The sequence below is a fragment of the Galeopterus variegatus genome, unplaced genomic scaffold (genome assembly GCF_000696425.1).
Source record: "Galeopterus variegatus unplaced genomic scaffold, G_variegatus-3.0.2 Scaffold589, whole genome shotgun sequence".
Classification (NCBI taxonomy): domain Eukaryota; kingdom Metazoa; phylum Chordata; class Mammalia; order Dermoptera; family Cynocephalidae; genus Galeopterus; species Galeopterus variegatus.
This window is the reverse complement of record NW_007726700.1, coordinates 242,531-260,227: the sequence shown is the minus strand read 5'-3', so window position 1 is coordinate 260,227 and position 17,697 is coordinate 242,531. Positions and strand designations below refer to the sequence as shown.

The following is a 17,697-nucleotide window of genomic DNA, read 5'->3' as shown; positions in this document are numbered from 1 at the left end:
AAAAAAAAAAAAAAAAAAAAAAAAAAAAAAAAAAAGCTTATGGAGAGTTCTAAAGATTTTTTAAAAAATCAAAGTAGTCTGTTCTTTTTATGGCCCTCACTTCAGTCAATAATCAACTTAAATGGATCAACGTATTTGCGCAATCCAAAGTGCTGGGCATTAGGAATAGATAAGCAGGGCTTAGAGTATAATGGGGGAGGCAGTGTTCATGACTTTCATTCATTCATTCATTCATTCATTCATTTGTGTTGTTATTGAGTGGATGTGTTTTGAACAGTCCTCGGCACCAGGCTGGATAGACAAGGCAGCATATGGGGAATGCCCGATAGGGGTAGAAATTGTAGAAGTCTTGGAGTGTGGAGGAGGGAGATAGCAAGGGGACTGGGTGGTCAGGAAGGGCTTTCTGGAAAAGGAGAGACTTGGCCAGGCTTTGCGGGATGAGCAGTATTTAGATGATGAGAGAGAGAGGAAAGGGAATCTGACCTAGAGTGGGTGTTCATGTGAGCCGAGCTAATCTAGAGGCAGAGAGATGCCATGTGTTCTGAAGAATATTAACGGAGACATTGGGCTTGTCAGTAAGCAGGTACTTGTTAAGCGCCTACCATGTATGATCACCAGGTCTGTGGTCAGCTCCAGCATCTGCACATCACTCTCTCCAGGCTCAGAGGTAAGAGGGTCCCTCCTTCTGGAAAGGACTAACCCTGCCTCCTGGACACTGGAGCTGACTGCCTCCACCTTCCCAGGGGCCTTGCTCCTTCCTTCCTTCCCTCCTGTTCTCCACCTCCACCAGCCCAATTCTCCCCGCACCCTCTGCCCCCGCCAGCTCCCAACTCTGAGGCACGTCTGATTTTCTTGGCCCCTCTCCCTTCTGAGAGCCAAAATGAGCATGGCATGACAGAGCCCTGGGTCTCCTGTCTTCTCTGTCTCCTGTTCCATTCTCTCCTTCCCTACCACTGCCAGACCCTGCAATATGAAACTCCATCACGCAATCGAAGTGGTATCAGAAGGTGTGAGTATGGACGGGATTCCCTAGGAAGAGGGCACGGAATGAGAAGATAAAGGGGATGGGGCTGATTATGGTGAACAGCTACATAATGGGCAGGGAATTTGCAAAGAGACAGAGAAGGAGTGGCTAGACAGGGAGGAGGCGGCCCATGGAGCATCACCGCATAGAAACCAAGGTGAGAGAGGGATGGATGATGAAGGAAGTTGTCAGCAGTCTTGAATGCTGCTGAGACTTCAAACAAGATGATTACGGAAAAATGCTGGGTTAGCTCATAGTGGTCAGTGGCTGCTAAAATAAGAATATTTGGTTGGAGCAGTGGGGCAGGAACCCAGATTAGAGTAAGCTGATTTCTAAAATTCCTTCTAGGTTTAATGCTCTATAATTACATCATGTGGATTCATGTTAATGTTTAGATAGGGAAAAAATATGTCATACACACACAAACACATTCATGCACACACACATATACACACACAAATATATGTATTTATGTATCCCTACATTTAGAAGCACTTTAATACAAATCCAGGGTGCCTTCTTTGAACTAAATGTATTTTCTGAGGTCACTACAATTTTCCCAGATGCTTGATTACGCACCAGACCATATGGTTTTTTCATGTTTCTGACATAAAAGGTTTAATTTATTTTCCTTAGGATCATGTGTATGAGAATTGTTTTATTCCATGGAGCAGGAAGCCCATAAAACCCTTTTGTTGCCCCGTGGCATTTCTGGCTAGCAGCTTGATCACTTTTTCCTCCAGGTTTAACCTGTGATCTGTGAATTATGTTGTGCTGAATGACCACCTCTCAATGCTGATAGTTGAGCCCTCTTCAAAGCACCCATAAAGCATCAGACAGACATTTTCCTCAGAACTGTCCAATGGGCAGGTTTGGGGTTTTGGCTCAAAAAACTTTGGCTGGATCTGCTGATGACCAGGAAAAGAATCCTGCTACATCCTTTACCACAATCTGAAAAGTCATTTAAGTTTCTAGTAGATTCTCCCTCCTCTTCCCCCTCCCCTCCCACCCTACTCTCCTAGCGACTCTCCAACCACCTCCAACCTCCAGCCTGTGAATGGCTTTGTTTCCATCAACAGGCATTAGTGAGAAAATCAGAAGGCTTCTGAACCTACATCTTAGTTGAGGCTACTTGGGAGTGGGGGTCAGAGGGACTTGCATGGCCTTAGGTCACGTGAGTGTAATTGCAGCTGGGAGTATGTGATCAGCAAAGTGGCCACTAGCCTCCAGCTGGCCCCCACCCCTCGGTCACACCGAGTTCTCACTGGCACTTCAGCACTGGTTAAAGAAGAAAGCTTCATGGGATTGTCTACCAAGGTCTGAGAGCAGAAGAAAAATATACCGTCTCTTGGTTAATTACTTTATCCTGTTTCTGGCTTGCAAGACGGTCAGGCCACAGTGCTCAGACCTCCTCCAAGATCTCAGCAGGTGCTTACTGTACCGTTGCTGCCCATTGCTTCCAAGGGGCCTCATTCTGCGCCTTGCCAAGGCTCTCACTGCTAGCTGGCCATTCCGCTATTTCTCAGCCACTGGAAGAATGAGTCTCTCTTTTTGTGCCTCAGTTTCCTCATCTGTAAAATGAGGTGGTTTAACTAGGTAGTGATTCTCACCTCTGGCTCTGCACCAGAATCATCTGCAGTCCTATTTACAGACACTGGATCCCAATCACCGCCACCCCTACCCCACTCCCATACACATGCCTACCAAGTCAGAAACTCTGTGGGTGGTGCCTAGGAATGAGCATTTTCAAAACTCTCCCTATATTTTGATATCATCAATCTAAGCACCCTGATTTGGGAACAACTATATTAGATGACCTCTAAGATCGTTTTTTTAAATTAAAATTAAAATTTTATTTTTACTTTTGGCCATAAAACAAGTCTTAATATATTTAAAAAGACTAAGATCATAGAAAATAATAATAGAAAATATGTTCTCTGGCCACAATAACGGGAAGTGTAGAAGATTCACAAATGTGTGGAAATTAAACCACACTCTCCTAAATAATGGATAAAAAGAAAAATCACCGGAAAGTTTGACAGTACTTTAAGATTAAAAATCAAAGCACAACATATCAAAATTTGTAGAATGCAGGACTCATGCAGTGCTTAGAGGAAAATTTATACCTGTAAACACCTGTGTTAAAGTTAAGAAAAATCTCAAATCAGTAATGTAAACTTCTACTTTAAGAAAATAGAAAAAGAGCAAACTAAACAAAAGCAAATATAAGTAGGAAATAACAAGATTACAACAGAAATATATGAAATAGGGAATTTAAAAATAATAGAGAAAAACAACAAAACCAAAAGTTGATTCTTTGAAAAGATCAACAAAGTTTGCAAACCCTTATCTAGACTGACCAAGAGAAAAAAGGACAAGACTGAAATTACCAAAATCAGAAATAAAGCAGGGCATTATTACATTGTCATCATGGTTTTTTTTATGGTGATAAGATTCATTTTCTTTCTCTTTCTCAGTTGTATTTCTGTTCTACCAGTGGGCCCTGTTCATTCTTGTGTATTTGTGGTAGTGATCTTGCCCTTCAGATTCCAGACACAAAACTTCCTTGAGGATCTCCTTCTGTCAATGCACTGGATTTCATGTGGTGGTAAACTCCTACAGTTTTGTTTATCTGGAAAATACACTATTTTTCCCTCATTTCTGAAATAGCCTTGCTGGGTATACTATTCTTGGCTGGCAGTTTTTTTCTTTTAGTATTTTGAATATATTTTCCCATCTTCTTCTGGCCTGTGAAGTTTCTGTTGAGAAGTCTGCTGTTAGTCTGATAGGGGCTCCCTTGTAGGTGACTTGAAATTTCTCTTGATTCTTTTAAGATTTTCTCATTGTCTTTGAGCTTTGCCAATTTGACTATAATGTGTCTTGAAGAGGATCTTTTTGGGTTAAATTTGTTTGGGGATCTTTGAGTCTCCTAGATCTGAAGGTCTGTGTCTCTTCCTATACCTCAGAAGTCCATTATTATTTTGTTTAATAGGTTTTCCATGCCTTTTTCTTTCTCCTCCCCTTCTGGAACACCCATGATTCGAATGTTTGTGTCCTTAAGGTTGTCTGCTAGCTTTCTTAGATTTTCTTCATTTTTTAAAACTTGTTTTTTTTTTTTTTTTTTTCTTTTCTGTCTGCCTGGGTTATTTCAAAAAGACTATCTTCAAGATCAGAAATTCTTTCTTCTGCTTGTTCTAGCCTGCTGCTTAAGCTCTCTGTTGTGTTTTTTTATTTTATTGAGTGATTCTTTCAGTCCATGAGTTCTGCTACATTCTTTTTTAAGGTATTAATCTCCTTGTGAATTTCCTCCTTTATATCCTGGATTTTTTTTTTCTTGTTTCATTATGTTGTCTGAGTCTTCTCATATTTCAGTAAGTTTCCTTAAGATTGTTGCTTGGAATTCCTTTTCAGTCATTTCAAGGATTTCTTGCTCCATAGGGTCTAGTATTTGAGAATCACTGCATCCTTTTGGTGGTGTCATATTTTCTTGGGTTTTCATATTTCTAGTATCTCTACAATGATGTCTGGTCATCTGGCAGAGCAGTTGCTTCTTCTACCACTCTGGAGTGGGCTTTGAAGAAAGAGACATCCTCTTCTTTTTCTGGTCTCTGCTGGTGACTCTCCTTCTGTCAATGCAGTTAAATGCCTAGGGGGCTGCCTGCATGGTGGCTGTGGCTACTGCAATGGCATCAAGCTGTGGCTGTGGTGGTGGCTGTGTTTTCTGCATGCTCTCTTGCCTGTTTCTGGGTGGAAGGGGTGGCTTCCCTTGGCTCCTGCCTAAGACCCTGGGTGTTGCTTTCTTGCCTGCTTCCAGGCAGAGGGACTCTAAGACAATTATTTTCTACAGAGATGCTGCTGCTACTGCTGCTGTATTTTTAATGACTGCAGTTTAAAAGTGGACAGTGGAAGGGATAAGAATAATATGTCTTATTTGTAAGCCAGATATCCATGAGTCATTTCTTTTGGGGAAATTTGGATGAGAGAAATGTTTGAAACTATATCTGGATTTGAACATAAGTTAGAAAATTAGGATAAGAAAGGGAGGAGGAATTGTGGGATGGTGTATTTTCTTCTTCTTTCTTCTTCTTCTTCTTCTTCTTCTTCTTCTTCTTCTTCTTCTTCTTCTTCTTCTTCTTCTTCTTTCTTCTTCTTCTTCTTCTTCTTCTTCTTCTTCTTCTTCTTCTTCTTCTTCTTCTTCTTCTTCTTCTTCTTCTTCTTCTTCTTCTTCTTCTTCTTCTTCTTCTTCTTCTTCTTCTTCTTCTTCTTCTTCTTTCTTCTTTTCTTCTTCTTCTTCTTCTTTTTTTTCTCCAGGAGAGTCTGAACAACTATATGATTGGAAAAGGTTATTTATCCAAATGATATAAATTATTTATAGATCTGAGTAAACTTGAGCAATTTACTTAACTTATATGAGACAGTTTTCTCATCAGTAAAATGAAGATAGAAATATCTATAAGAATTTAGGAAGTTAATGTACTTAAGGCATGTAACATAGTGGCTGGCACATAACAGACATCTCAAACATTTAAGTTGCTTGAATTTATCCAAGTAAAATTACTATCAAACTCAGTTAGCTTGACGGACAGTAGGTCTTCCTGATACTAAATAAAGTCATAACTTTAGGACAGTTTTAAAAAATTCAGAGTTGAAATATCCCAGTGATCCCCTAGTTACAGATTTCTCTCTACACGTCCCAGGCATATGGGCTCACAGCCTCTGCTTGCACACATCCACAGACGAGGAGCTCACTTCCTAATAGGGAAGTTTGTGTCACTGGCACACAAGTCTTAGTTTTTAATGGTTCCTTACTTTTAATCTAAATACTCCTCCTTGAGTCCCTTCAAGGTTGATCTCGTGTGTGTGTGTGTGTGTGTGTGTGTGTGTGTGTGTGTGTGTGTGTGTGTGAGAGAGAGACAGAGAGACAGAGAGAGACAGAGACAGAGACAGAGAGAGAGAAAGAGAGAGAGACAGGAAGAAGAAGAAGAAGAAGAAGAAGAAGAAGAAGAAGAAGAAGAAGAAGAAGAAGAAGAAGAAGAAGAAGAAGAAGAAGAAGAAGAAGAAGAAGAAGAAGAAGAAGAAGAAGAAGAAGAAGAAGAAGAAGAAGAAGAAGAAGAAGAAGAAGAAGAAGAAGAAGACAATAATCATGAAGCAGCAGCGCAGCAGCTGCAACAGCAGCAACTGTTTATTCCTTGAAGCCTCAGAAAGACACTGCTGGGTGGGGTGCAAGAAGTGACTAAGGATTCTGGCAATTCCCTCCCCAGGGTACCAGAGGTGTTGTATTTGCTGCTGGCCCCACGGAGCATAGGTTCTCATGGAGGGGAAAGGCCCAGCAGGCATGGTACTGGCCCTCCCTTTGGGAATTTGCCAGTAAGACAACTGCAGGTTTTTCGCGGAGGATTAACCCGGTTTAAAACCAGGTTCTTGAGTTCCAGTGTCCCTGTCCACCCTGAGGTATTGTGACTTGTCCCCATCTGCAGGGCTCTCAGGGCACAGAGGGAGTCTCTGAAGGGCCCTGTGGTTCCCTGTCACTCCAACCTCTTCTCCCTCTTGTGACTCTGCAGGTCCCATCATCTGTGGGCTGCTGAGCTCCCCAGATGTCCTGCTTTGCAATGTCAAAGACTGGATGGACTCCTCTGAAGCCCAAGCTAATGCTACATGTCCTGGTGTGACATATGATCAAGGGAGCCACCAGGTGACCTTGCGTCTGGGAGGCCAGGAGTTCATCAAGAGTAAGTCTCTGCCTCTTGTCTATATTCCTTCAAAATTATTCCATCCACCAGAAAGGCCCTCTGCTACTTTTTTATGAGCCCTTCCCATTCCCTGAGGAATTTATACTTTGGAAAAGAAAACCGTACCAATAACACTGCATAGAAAACAGCCCCAGCATCCCAGCAACATTCCACAGAAAGCATAGATTTAGCTCACAATGCCTCAGGTTGACCAGAGGCAGGACAGTCCAGCTGGACAGGTCTGTTGCTCTCAGCTGGGTTCACCTTGAACCCAGGGCTTGACCGGTAGTTGGCTGATCTTACCTTTACTTGGCTGGGGTGGTCTGGCCCTGCTCCTTGAGTCTCTCAGCCTCCTCTGGATGAACATGTTCTTCTCCTGTAGGTGGCAGAAGCTGGATAGAACCAGGAGAACAAGGAAGGCTTCTTAAGGTGAAGGCTTGGCCCTGACACCTGTCCTTTTTGCCTCATTCTCCTGCATAAAGCAAATCACATGGCAAACTGGAAGCCAGAGGGTGGGAAATGTACTCTGTTTCATTAGTGAGAGGAACTGCATAGTCACGAGCAAAATATGTGAACACAAGGATGGGTGAAGAACTGGAACCAAAAATGCCGTCTGTCCCCAAACTGGTGTCTCCCAGGGCCTATTTCCCCCCTATGAGTTAAAACATTCCAAGTGGTACGAATTGCATTGCACAAACTTATTACATGGGCTCAATAGAAATGACCATTGATCTTTCTCCTTCCCTTTCTTTCAGAGGCTTTTGCAACTTTTCTTTTTTATGAATTTTACAAAGGTTAGGGCTAGAAGGCACCTCTGGATCATCTGTCCCACCCCCTCAATTTACAGAGCAGTGCAGTTAGTGCCACAGGCCCCAAGTCCAGCCAGATCTTTCTATCTTCTCAGCCCTGGGCTCTCTATCCCAGCAGACCCCATCAGGAAAAAGTGGGTTCCCGCTCTGTCCTGACCTGGAGACTGGCCAGACCAGTACTACTCCCGTGGTCAGCATCAGTGGGAGCAGCATAGAAATGCAGATTCACAGCTTCCCCCCACCACTTGCCCCGGGGTGGGCCCCAGAAAGCTGTGTTCTAACGAGTGGTCCAGACAAGGTGGAGTCTGAGCAGCACTGACGGCCTGGTGAGAACAGGGGCCCCGCTGTACACCTCTCCTTGGTTCCACTGGGAGGCTGCAGGCCCTGCTCCTGTTGCCAACTCTCTGCTGACTCTCTTTATCTGCCAGCACCTGACCTTGAAACACCGTCACACATTCATGCCACCCTCTGAGCTGCACGGGGTGGAAATCTGCACAGTCTATGACAGGCTGAGCCCCTGAGATGAGAGTATCAAAGGAGTCATCATCAAGGGAGCCCCTGGGGACTTCTTGTTGCTATAGGACATGGTCCCCCAAGGGCTGTCAGAAGCTGTCTGTTGCTTCCCAGGAAGACTTCTGAGATCCACATCTCTGTGACTGAAGTAATGGCAGAGGGTGCAATGCCACCTCCTCCATGAGCCCTCCATGACTACCCACAGATCTTTCTGCTTCCTGCACTGTGGAGCTGGGCACATGCTCTGCACATTCCTCTATCCTGCAGAGCCATCAGTGTGGCATTGTTCACTTGCCTGTGTGTCATGAGTTGGCCCATGGTGGTGTCCTATCCTGGGTTTGGACAGCAATTGTGTACCTTGAGTAAGTCAGGGAATCTCTTCAGGCCTAACTACTTGTCTATTAAATGAGAGTAATGACGGTAGCCATCCACAGGGCTATGGAGATGAAAGGAGACGAGAACATTATGCAGCACACAGCATGAGTCAGGCTCTGCTGTGAGGCCAGGACTTATCCTTCCTCATGAATCCTCAATACAGTGCTTCCAGGGTGGCACAATTTTATTCCCATTTTAGAGCTGAAGAAACTGAGACACATGGAAATTAGATAACTTCCCAAGGTCTCGGAAGGGCTGGGATCTGAAACCAGCATTCTGGCTCCAAAGCTGATGTTCTTAACCACTTCTCTGCATTGGCACTCACGGGTGATAGAAGGTGAAGAACTCAGCAGGGTGCCTGACGCATGGCATTAATATTAGATATATCATTATATCATTCTTTTTAAAATTTGTCTTTATGTTTTATTGTATTTTAAAAACTGGACTGAGCCTTATTAATTTCTGAATTCATACCATCAAGCATACAAATTATACAAATCTGTGGAGTGCATAGATACCAAAGCCTGGCAAAAATATTGCAGAATTTGGTGGAATTCCATGTGGCTTAAATAGCTTCTTTGGGGGTAAATAAAATCAAATAGCTATTTATATGATGGGTAGTGAGCATATGGTATTCATTACTCTGAGAGGTAGCCCAGGCTGAAAACAGGCATTTCAAGAAAGACGTATGATGTCTTCATGGGCAGTAAATCCAGATGAATTGCTTAACCCAGAGCACGTGCTTGGTATTTGCCCAAGAAATGAAGGCTGTGCCCTTATCTGGCTACCTAAGAAGGAGCGATTACTGAATGAGTTTTGAAGGTTTGGGGTTTTTTCAGTGCCCTGTATCTGTGTGTATTCTGGGGTGAGGGTAAGGCTTTAATAAGGGTGCCCTATGATGGAGATTTCAGGCAGCCTGAGGCATATATATTCTTGATATTCCAAAGTGGAGGTTGTCTTATATGAGGGTACTTCAAAAAGTTTATGGAAAGATTTGTATAATCTTTTAATTCTATTTTTTCACAAGCTTTTTGAAGAATCATTGTCCATAGACTATCAGGGGGCTGCTTCCAATTAAGAACAATAGTGCAAAAACCCTTCCTTTCCAAAATAAGAAGTCAGTCTTTAAGTACAATTAACCCCTCGGAAAAGAAACACAGTGAGTAAAATTCTTACTACCGTGTGAATAGCTGATAGATACCCTTTTCTAACAAGAGATATCGGTGGAGGGCAAGAGGAGTGAGGATTCCAGGGATATGAACACTGCAGGGAGGGCATAGAATAAATCGAAAGAACGTGGGGAGGGGCCAGGGGCAATAAAGACAAACTCTATCCTTCCCAAAGTTGGTTGGCGGGATATGAACACTGCAGGGAGGGCATAGAATAAATCGAAAGAACGTGGGGAGGGGCCAGGGACAATAAAAACAAACTCTATCCTTCCCAAAGTTGGTTGGGGGCCAGCCTCTTACCTCCCATTTAACAACTGGATAGATGGTAGTCAAAATACAGACTCTGGAATCAGACTTCAGGATTTAAATCCCAGTGTGAATGCTTTCTCATCGTATAGCCTCCTTGTAAGGCCTTGGTCGTTCCAATTATAAATGCAGATAATGACTCTTAGGGAGGTTGGGAGGATTAATATACAGACTCTGGAATCAGACTTCAGGATTTAAATCCCAGTGTGAATGCTTTCTCATCGTATGGCCTCCTTGTAAGGCCTTGGTCGTTCTAATTATAAATGCAGATAATGACTCTTAGGGAGGTTGGGAGGATTAATGGAGGATGTGTGTGGAGCATGCAAAATAGTGCTGGAGTCAGGCAGGCACTTGATAGGTACTAGAGATTAAAAGCAATGGCCGAGATGTAAGACACCCCAAATTGAGTCCTGCCTTTCCCCCCCAAGTCTGTGAATTTATTCAAGACAGTTAACCACCCTTGAGCCTCAGGATCTTCATCTGTAAAATGGGGGCACTTTTTAATATATTACCAAATGAAGTGCTGGCATGCTGCACAGGCTATAGTATAAGATATTGTTTCCTGAGTCCCTGCTCCCCCAACAGCAAACCCAGCAGAGGCACTCAGGACTTCTGGATATGGACATTGAGTTTTCATAAGCCAGCTTGCTGGTACTGTCAGGATCTGGTTCAGCAGGTGACCTGATTAATGGAGAATTAATGCCTTTCCCCCCCAAGTCTGTGAATTTATTCAAGACAGTTAACCACCCTTGAGCCTCAGGATCTTCATCTGTAAAATGGGTACACTTTTTAATATATTACCAAATGAAGTGCTGGCATGCTGCACAGGCTATAGTATAAGACATTGTTTCCTGAGTCCCTGCTCCCCCAACAGCAAACCCAGCAGAGGCACTCAGGACTTCTGGATATGGACATTGAGTTTTCATTAGCCAGCTTGCTGGTACTGTCAGGATCTGGTTCAGCAGGTGACCTGATTAATGGAGAATTAGCATTTACTTATAACACATAAGTTAATTGATCACCAGTTGTAGGAAATTACAACCCGGCAGAACACATACACTAAATTCAAATAGTAAACATGTCAATATCTGTATTGCATTATACAAGGTACTTTCATGTCTATCAACTCAACTGATCCTTTCGCCAATCTGGTGAGGCAGTTGGTTATGTCTCAGTTTGACCCATGAGAGTGAAGTTCAGACTTGTAACGAGACAAGAAAAACTCTTTGCGGTAAGTGCCATGTCTGAGGTCCAAACCTCAGCTTCAGAGACTGGAGCTGTCTGTGGAAGCTAGCCACTGCACCCCTCGGTCCCACTTCTTGCTACCTTGGTCCTGCATGTAATTTACTGGGAGCAGAAAGCACTTTAGAGTTATCCTTGTCATTATATCAGCAAGTTAAGGGGTCTCTGACAATTGAGAGTTTCACTCCTCAGACATCTCTTTGGGGCCTGCTCTACTCCAGACATTGGTATTAATGTCAGTTAACAGAACGTTCTACTTCAAGGATTTTAAAGGGTTGATGGGAGAAGGGAACAAAAGATATGGGAAAGCCATAGTGTCCCCTGTTGAGGTGCAGATGTGAGCTGGGAGGTTTGGGGACAGCCCTCACGGAGTGGCCACAGCCCTGCGTTCACTCCTCCATTGCCCCCCTCCAAAGGACCTGCTAGGCAGGTGTGAAGTGCTCAGCCAGGTACTGGAATGCAAAGATGCGCGGCGCGGAATGGTTTCTACTCTCAAGGAGCCCACAGGCTAGTTGAGGTGACAGATGTGGGAATTATTTGAGTACAGCAAGCCTCCTGTTTGCCCATCTTAGTGGACTGAAGAGATTTGCAGGAACACTGGATGCTCCTGTAGCACAACTCTCTCCATTTCTTAAAAGCCAGCCAAGTCCCATCCAGGTCACTACCCCTCCAAAATTTATAACTGACTTCTAATACCAGCCAACAAAAAGCAAACAAACACACCCAGAGGCAAACAACCCCACAAAATACCTGGAGGTTATTTTACACTATTAGAAGACACAGCACTTTTTGCTGTGAGCTTTCTCTTTCTTGCCATCAGTGATGAGTGACAGCTGAGAATACTAGATTTCTGTTTAGCCTTTGTGCCTGGGCTGACATGTGTTCTCAAGAGAGGAATCTACGCAGGGTCTGCATCTCCCAAATTTCCAATGAGCATTTCAGCATGTTTTCAACTACAGTCATGCATTGCTTAACAATGGGAACGATTCTGAGAAGTGCGTCCTGAGGCAATTTCGTCACTGTGTGAGCATCACTGAGTGCACTTACACAAACCTAGATGCTACAGCCCACTACATGCCCGGGCTGTATGGTGTAGCCTGTTGCTCCTAGGCTACAAACCTGCACAGCATGTTACTGTACTGAACAGTGCAGGCAACGGTAACACAACACAATGGTGAGTATTTGTGATTCTAAACATAACAACATAGAAAAGGTACAGCAAAAATACTATGTGGTGCATGACTATATTTGGTGTTGGCTGGCTCGACCTTCCTATTTCTGAGAAAGAAGGCTTAGAAAGCTCTTGGGGCTACATGTGGCTGTTTCTGATAATGTTTTGAGTGCAAATGAGTGAAAGGCAGATTAAATGTACCCTAGTGCCCACAGAGACTTAAAATTTGATGGGGAAAAAAAGGCCTTGGCAGAAATGCTCCTAGGTTCATCTGAATTCAAAAGGCTTAATGTTGAGCAATTGTGAGGCTTAGCCTAATGCCTGACGTTCCCTTTATAGGAGGCTGTTTTCTATCAATGATTGTCATTATCTTGGGGTGCCAGGAACTAGGTGAAATAACTTACAATGATACTGGTATAATGATCTATGATCTACGATACTCACTGTAACCAGATGCTTGTAGATTAAATGTCTGATGAGTACCTAAAAATAGGATGGACATTTAAAAATGACCGTATTAGTTATTTACAATAGCTGTCCTTGATTGTGTGGTGCCATGTACTTAGCACTATGCTTTGTGTCTTAGCTTGGATTCTCCCAGAATCAACCTTGAGACACAAATTCAGGAGTGTAGTTTATGTAGGAAGGAAAAGGAATATAAGTAGAGATGTGGGGGTTGTGGTACAGAGAAGATAAGACAGTCAATAAAGTGTGGACTCTGAGAGCAGTTGTGCTTAATCCCATGGATCAGTGCACAACACAGAGTTATCAGAATTATCCCACCCAGTGGGCTGAAAAGCTGGAGTGTTCATGCGCAAGTTCTTCAGAGCACTTGACTGAGGATTGCTTTGCTGGAAGCATTGCTGACTCCTTGTGCATCCAGCCTACCACTGTGGCAAGTGCAGCTTGGGCTTTCTGCAGCTCCAGAAAAAATCTGGGACATAGAAGCAGAAATCGGCAGTTCATTTTGCATATATTAATTATCTCAATTAACCCTCTAAGACCTGGAGATAAGTGGTCTTTTCTCTATTTACTAAGGGGGAGAGTGAAGCATAGAGAGATTTAAGTAACTTGTTCAAGGTTACTCAGCTCATAAGTTGCATAACTCAGATTTCATTTAGTTCATGATTATTTATTCAGCCCTGGCTTCATGCTGGGAGGTGAAGACCTAGAGATCCTAATATCTGGCCCCCGTTAAGGAAGCTCACTGTCTAGGAGAGGAGACAGGCAAACAGGTAACTCACTTCTTGGGTGAGTGCCATTGTATTGACACAGCTGACCAGGCCTCATTCCCCTCAAGCTGGGCACCATTTTATGGTCAGAACCTTAGGGGGCTCAGGTCACCGGAGGTAGGCCCCACCTGACCAGACTTTCCACGGCTACAATAGCTGTTTTGAACCTACTTAAACCATGATGGAGGTTTATAGTTGTTAGATTATTGTTAGGGATGGTAATCTTTGATGAGTGGAGAGCTCTTTCCCCCCAACTCACTAATGGATTGTAATGAAAGCAAGTCTCTAGATTCTGCCACATGTCCAAACAGTCATTGGCAAATAGGCACAGAGACTGCTTCACAACCTGTCACCTGTTCATTGAGCCCAATAGAACAGCTCTCTATCCTTTTAGGTGTTCCTGTGGCACCTTGTTTGATAGGTTTTTAAAATATAGACCCAGCGATATTCTCACAGCAGAACTCAACTCAGCTTTTCATCAAAATCAGATGGACAAGAGTCCTCCAGATCAGTGACTGGTCACAGACTGATTTTGGAATCAAGCCAAGGACATCAGGGCTATTGGGCTCAGGAAGCTGCCTCACTCTCTTTTTGCAGGGGCAGGAGTGACACTGTAACACTTTTAGCCAATCCATGTTTTGAACGCTCCTAATCTGACCAATAAATACATAATTCCAGCATTCACTGGACTAAATAACAAAGCCCATGGTGTTAAGTGGGGAAAAAGAGAGTGGGTATATCTGTGGCTCCTCTCTGAAGGATGGAGCTCCTGGAGAGCAGCTTTTCAATACTACTTGTATAATTCCAGCATTCACTGGACTAAATAACAAAGCCCATGGTGTTAAGTGGGGAAAAAGAGACTGGGTATATCTGTGGCTCCTCTCTGAAGGATGGAGCTCCTGGAGAGCAGCTTTTCAATACTACTTGACCATTCCTAGAGTATGTTTTCCAGTTTAGGACCCTGCCCACTCCAAGGGCGTAGATTAAAACTAACCACCATGGATGTAGCACATGATCTCAGCAGAAATGTTCTTAAGTGAATTAAAACCACACGACACCCATCAACGCTGAAGAGCCAGGTTCCATGCCAGACCCCTGAGTTCTAAGTGTGTACGTGTTCCTGCAGCCTTGGTTACAGGGATTGTATCAGTCAGGGTCTGGAGGAAGGTCTGTGTAGCAGCAACATCCTAACACAGTTATTGGGGAAGGAATGGGAGGGACGTCTGGGCAGTCAAAAACATTACTATTTAGCAGGGAAGAGGAAATGATGTTTGCTTCAGTTTTATGTACCTTCTCACAGTCAACAAGATTGTGCTAGGGAAGTTCTGGAGAATTAAAGAAGGGTCAGAGTGGCCATTGGCTTTAGTCTTTGATTTGAGAGCAATAAGGCACCCCAGAGAGAAGATGCTGGTTCTCCAACTTCTACAGGCTAAATAAGAATCATAATATGTAACTTAATGGGATTCGAAAACTTTATTAACATCTGTATCACAAAAAATGTATATCTACATATGAGCATATCATATCTATGTATCCATGTATCTATGTACCTACCTATCTGGAGAGAATCAGTATATCAAAGAGATTTGGGTATAGAAAGATTTGAAAAATTAATTCTCTGGTTTTTCTTGTAATGAGGACCAAAGCCCAGTTCCAAAGTCAGGCTGTGGCCTGACCTTTCTAAGAAGCAGGTGATGATATTGTGAGGAGATGGTGAAGATGGAGCACGAGCTGAGCAGGTGGCCACCTGCTCCGTGATGGTGTCATGTGGTGTCACATGCAGTGTAGTCCTCCTTAATGTGGAGAACAAGTCTCAGCATTTTAAAGATCCATCTAGGCCTCCCCGATATCACAGGTTTTTACTTCCTCAGTTTTTATAAGTGACTTTCACCCTCCAAAGAATGCTCTGAGAGAAGTATCAGTGGGTCCTTTAAGGAAACATGTCATCCCAACATCGGGCGGTCTGAGAAGTTCTAGCATCGTTGTTTACTCCCATTTCTGAAGTAAAACCAAACGGAAGCGCACTCAGTGTCCTGGCTCACCCCACAGTGTGCAGCACGGTCGTCCCCGGGGAGGGGCTCATCACTTCCGTGCTCAGTTTTCCATATAGTTCAATGGACACCTCCGTGAACACAGGAGCCTTCGACCTTTTCACCACTGCAGATGAACAGAATTGTAAAATATCTTATCCGCTCCTTAGTGTGGTGGTTAAGAGCAGACCATGTGGAGCCAGATGGGATTTGAATTCTGGCATTAACCTCTCTTGACTTTGATTTCTTCATCTGGACACTGGGGACCTTGCCTTTTAGCATGACTATGAGCTTTAAATTAGGTAATGTACACAAGGTGCCCATTATAGTGCCAACTAAATGGTAATAACTGTATAAATAACTGACTCTTAAAATTATTAAAAATTATTAACTAATAATTAAAAACAGAATTCGACCCTGTCTCAATGTCTGAAGTTGCCGGCCCACGGTCTCCTGCAGCGTGTGGGGCCATCTGCTTGCAGATGCTGTTTTCTGAGTTCTTTTCTCAGCCTTCCATATCACAGGGGAATCAGCAGGAATGGAGGCTGAACAGGAGCAAAAGAGGCAACCCTGACCAGGAAGTGGTGTGGCAAATTCAATGTCATCCAGGGTGGCATCTGGGAGACTGGAGTTTGTCAGAGAAGAAATTTTAATATTAATAATAAATTAAATAATGGCAGCTGCCAATAATTGGGTGTGTATCAAATGTTGAGAACTCCAGAGGTCAGCTTCTATACATTATTCCCAGCCTCATGGGCACTTTGCATTCTTTAAGCCAATCCCCAGTTCCTTGTCATTCTCCTGTGTCACAGGTTCACAGCCCCCCACCATAATAGTCCCTTGGTGTCCTGAGTATGCCACCTGAGGTCTGACCAGCTCTGGTTTTGTTCCAGGGAGCTGGAGTAGAGCTCCAAGAGGCTTTTGAAGCACACCTGTGTAGGAAACAGAGTTCTCGGGCCCAGGAAGGGCCAGCTGGGGGAAAGATGGGTCAGTTGTGATAACGGTGGGTACCCAGTGAGAGCAGGCATGCTCAAGCTCATAGAAATAAACATCTTCCTTTGCAGATCTGACACTGCTGGAAGGAACTCAAGACACCATTACCAGTTTCCAGCAGGTTTATCTCTGGAAAGGTAAGCTCCATGGTGGGAGGGGGTGGCGTTAGCAGGACACTGATTATGTGCTACTTGCAATTGTCTGGACCCACCTCCCATTCACAGTGCATGGAGAAAATGAAGAGATTTGCTTTCTAGGTGAGTACTCTCTGTGGAACAGAGGGGCCTCAACACCTCATCAGATAAGATACCAGAGTCTAAAAGAAAAGTGGAAAGTGTGGAAACCCAAGAAAGAAAGGAGGAAGGAAGCTCTGTGTTCCTGTGTGATAGATCTCACAGACCACAAGCTCTCTTTGTTACCAGGATAGGAGTTCTGAGGCTAACGCAGACAACAGGAGGCATTTGTCCCGGGGACTTGGCCCCAAGTGCCTCTCTACCCAGGCTCAGGATGAGGGGACAGGACCACAGGAGGGTGGTGTATAGATTCCTGCTTGGAGATAATGCCACCATGGGTGCATGGGACAGGTTAGGGCAAAATAGGAAGGCTCAGGCAAGGTGTACACCTGGCACTGCCTTTCTGCTTGTTTGTCGTCCTTGGAGTTTACTGAACATGCCTACAGGGACTAGGAAAGGCATTTGGGAGAGACAGGTGAGTGAGGCACAGCCCTGGCCTTTAAGGGGTCCCAGCCTGGGGATAGCAGACAAGGCAGTGGCCACTTAGGCTTCATGGTCACAAGCCCTAGGTGAGCGGCATTAGGAAAGATCCCTGACCCCAGATCACTCCCTCCTCTCCCCAGCATCCCTCCTCACTGAGATCTCACTGAGTGTCCTGAACAAGGACTGGGGATCTGTGTTTCCGCGCTCATGAAGTGAGAGTGAAGGCAAAGAACAAACCTGGAGTGACGGGGTGTGAATTATGTTTCTGTCTCTTACCTGCCACCTGTGTGTCCTTGAGGACGTCAGTCAGTCCCTCTAAGCCCACAGTCCCATGGGAAATATGGCAATAAAAGTACTACTGTCCTCGTGGAGTTGCGTGAGCTCTAGT

The 17,697-nt window shown here is 44.1% G+C and overlaps 1 protein-coding gene across 1 annotated transcript in view; it reads left to right on the top strand.

Moving 5' to 3' along the window:
* TG (thyroglobulin) overlaps positions 1 to 17,697 on the top strand; it is a 254,111-nt gene that overhangs the window by 70,564 nt on the left and 165,850 nt on the right. The window contains exons 27-28 of the mRNA XM_008570298.1: positions 6,586 to 6,753; positions 16,665 to 16,730. Coding sequence (XP_008568520.1) covers positions 6,586 to 6,753; positions 16,665 to 16,730 — 234 coding nt within the window. The remainder of the gene's footprint in view (positions 1 to 6,585; positions 6,754 to 16,664; positions 16,731 to 17,697) is intronic.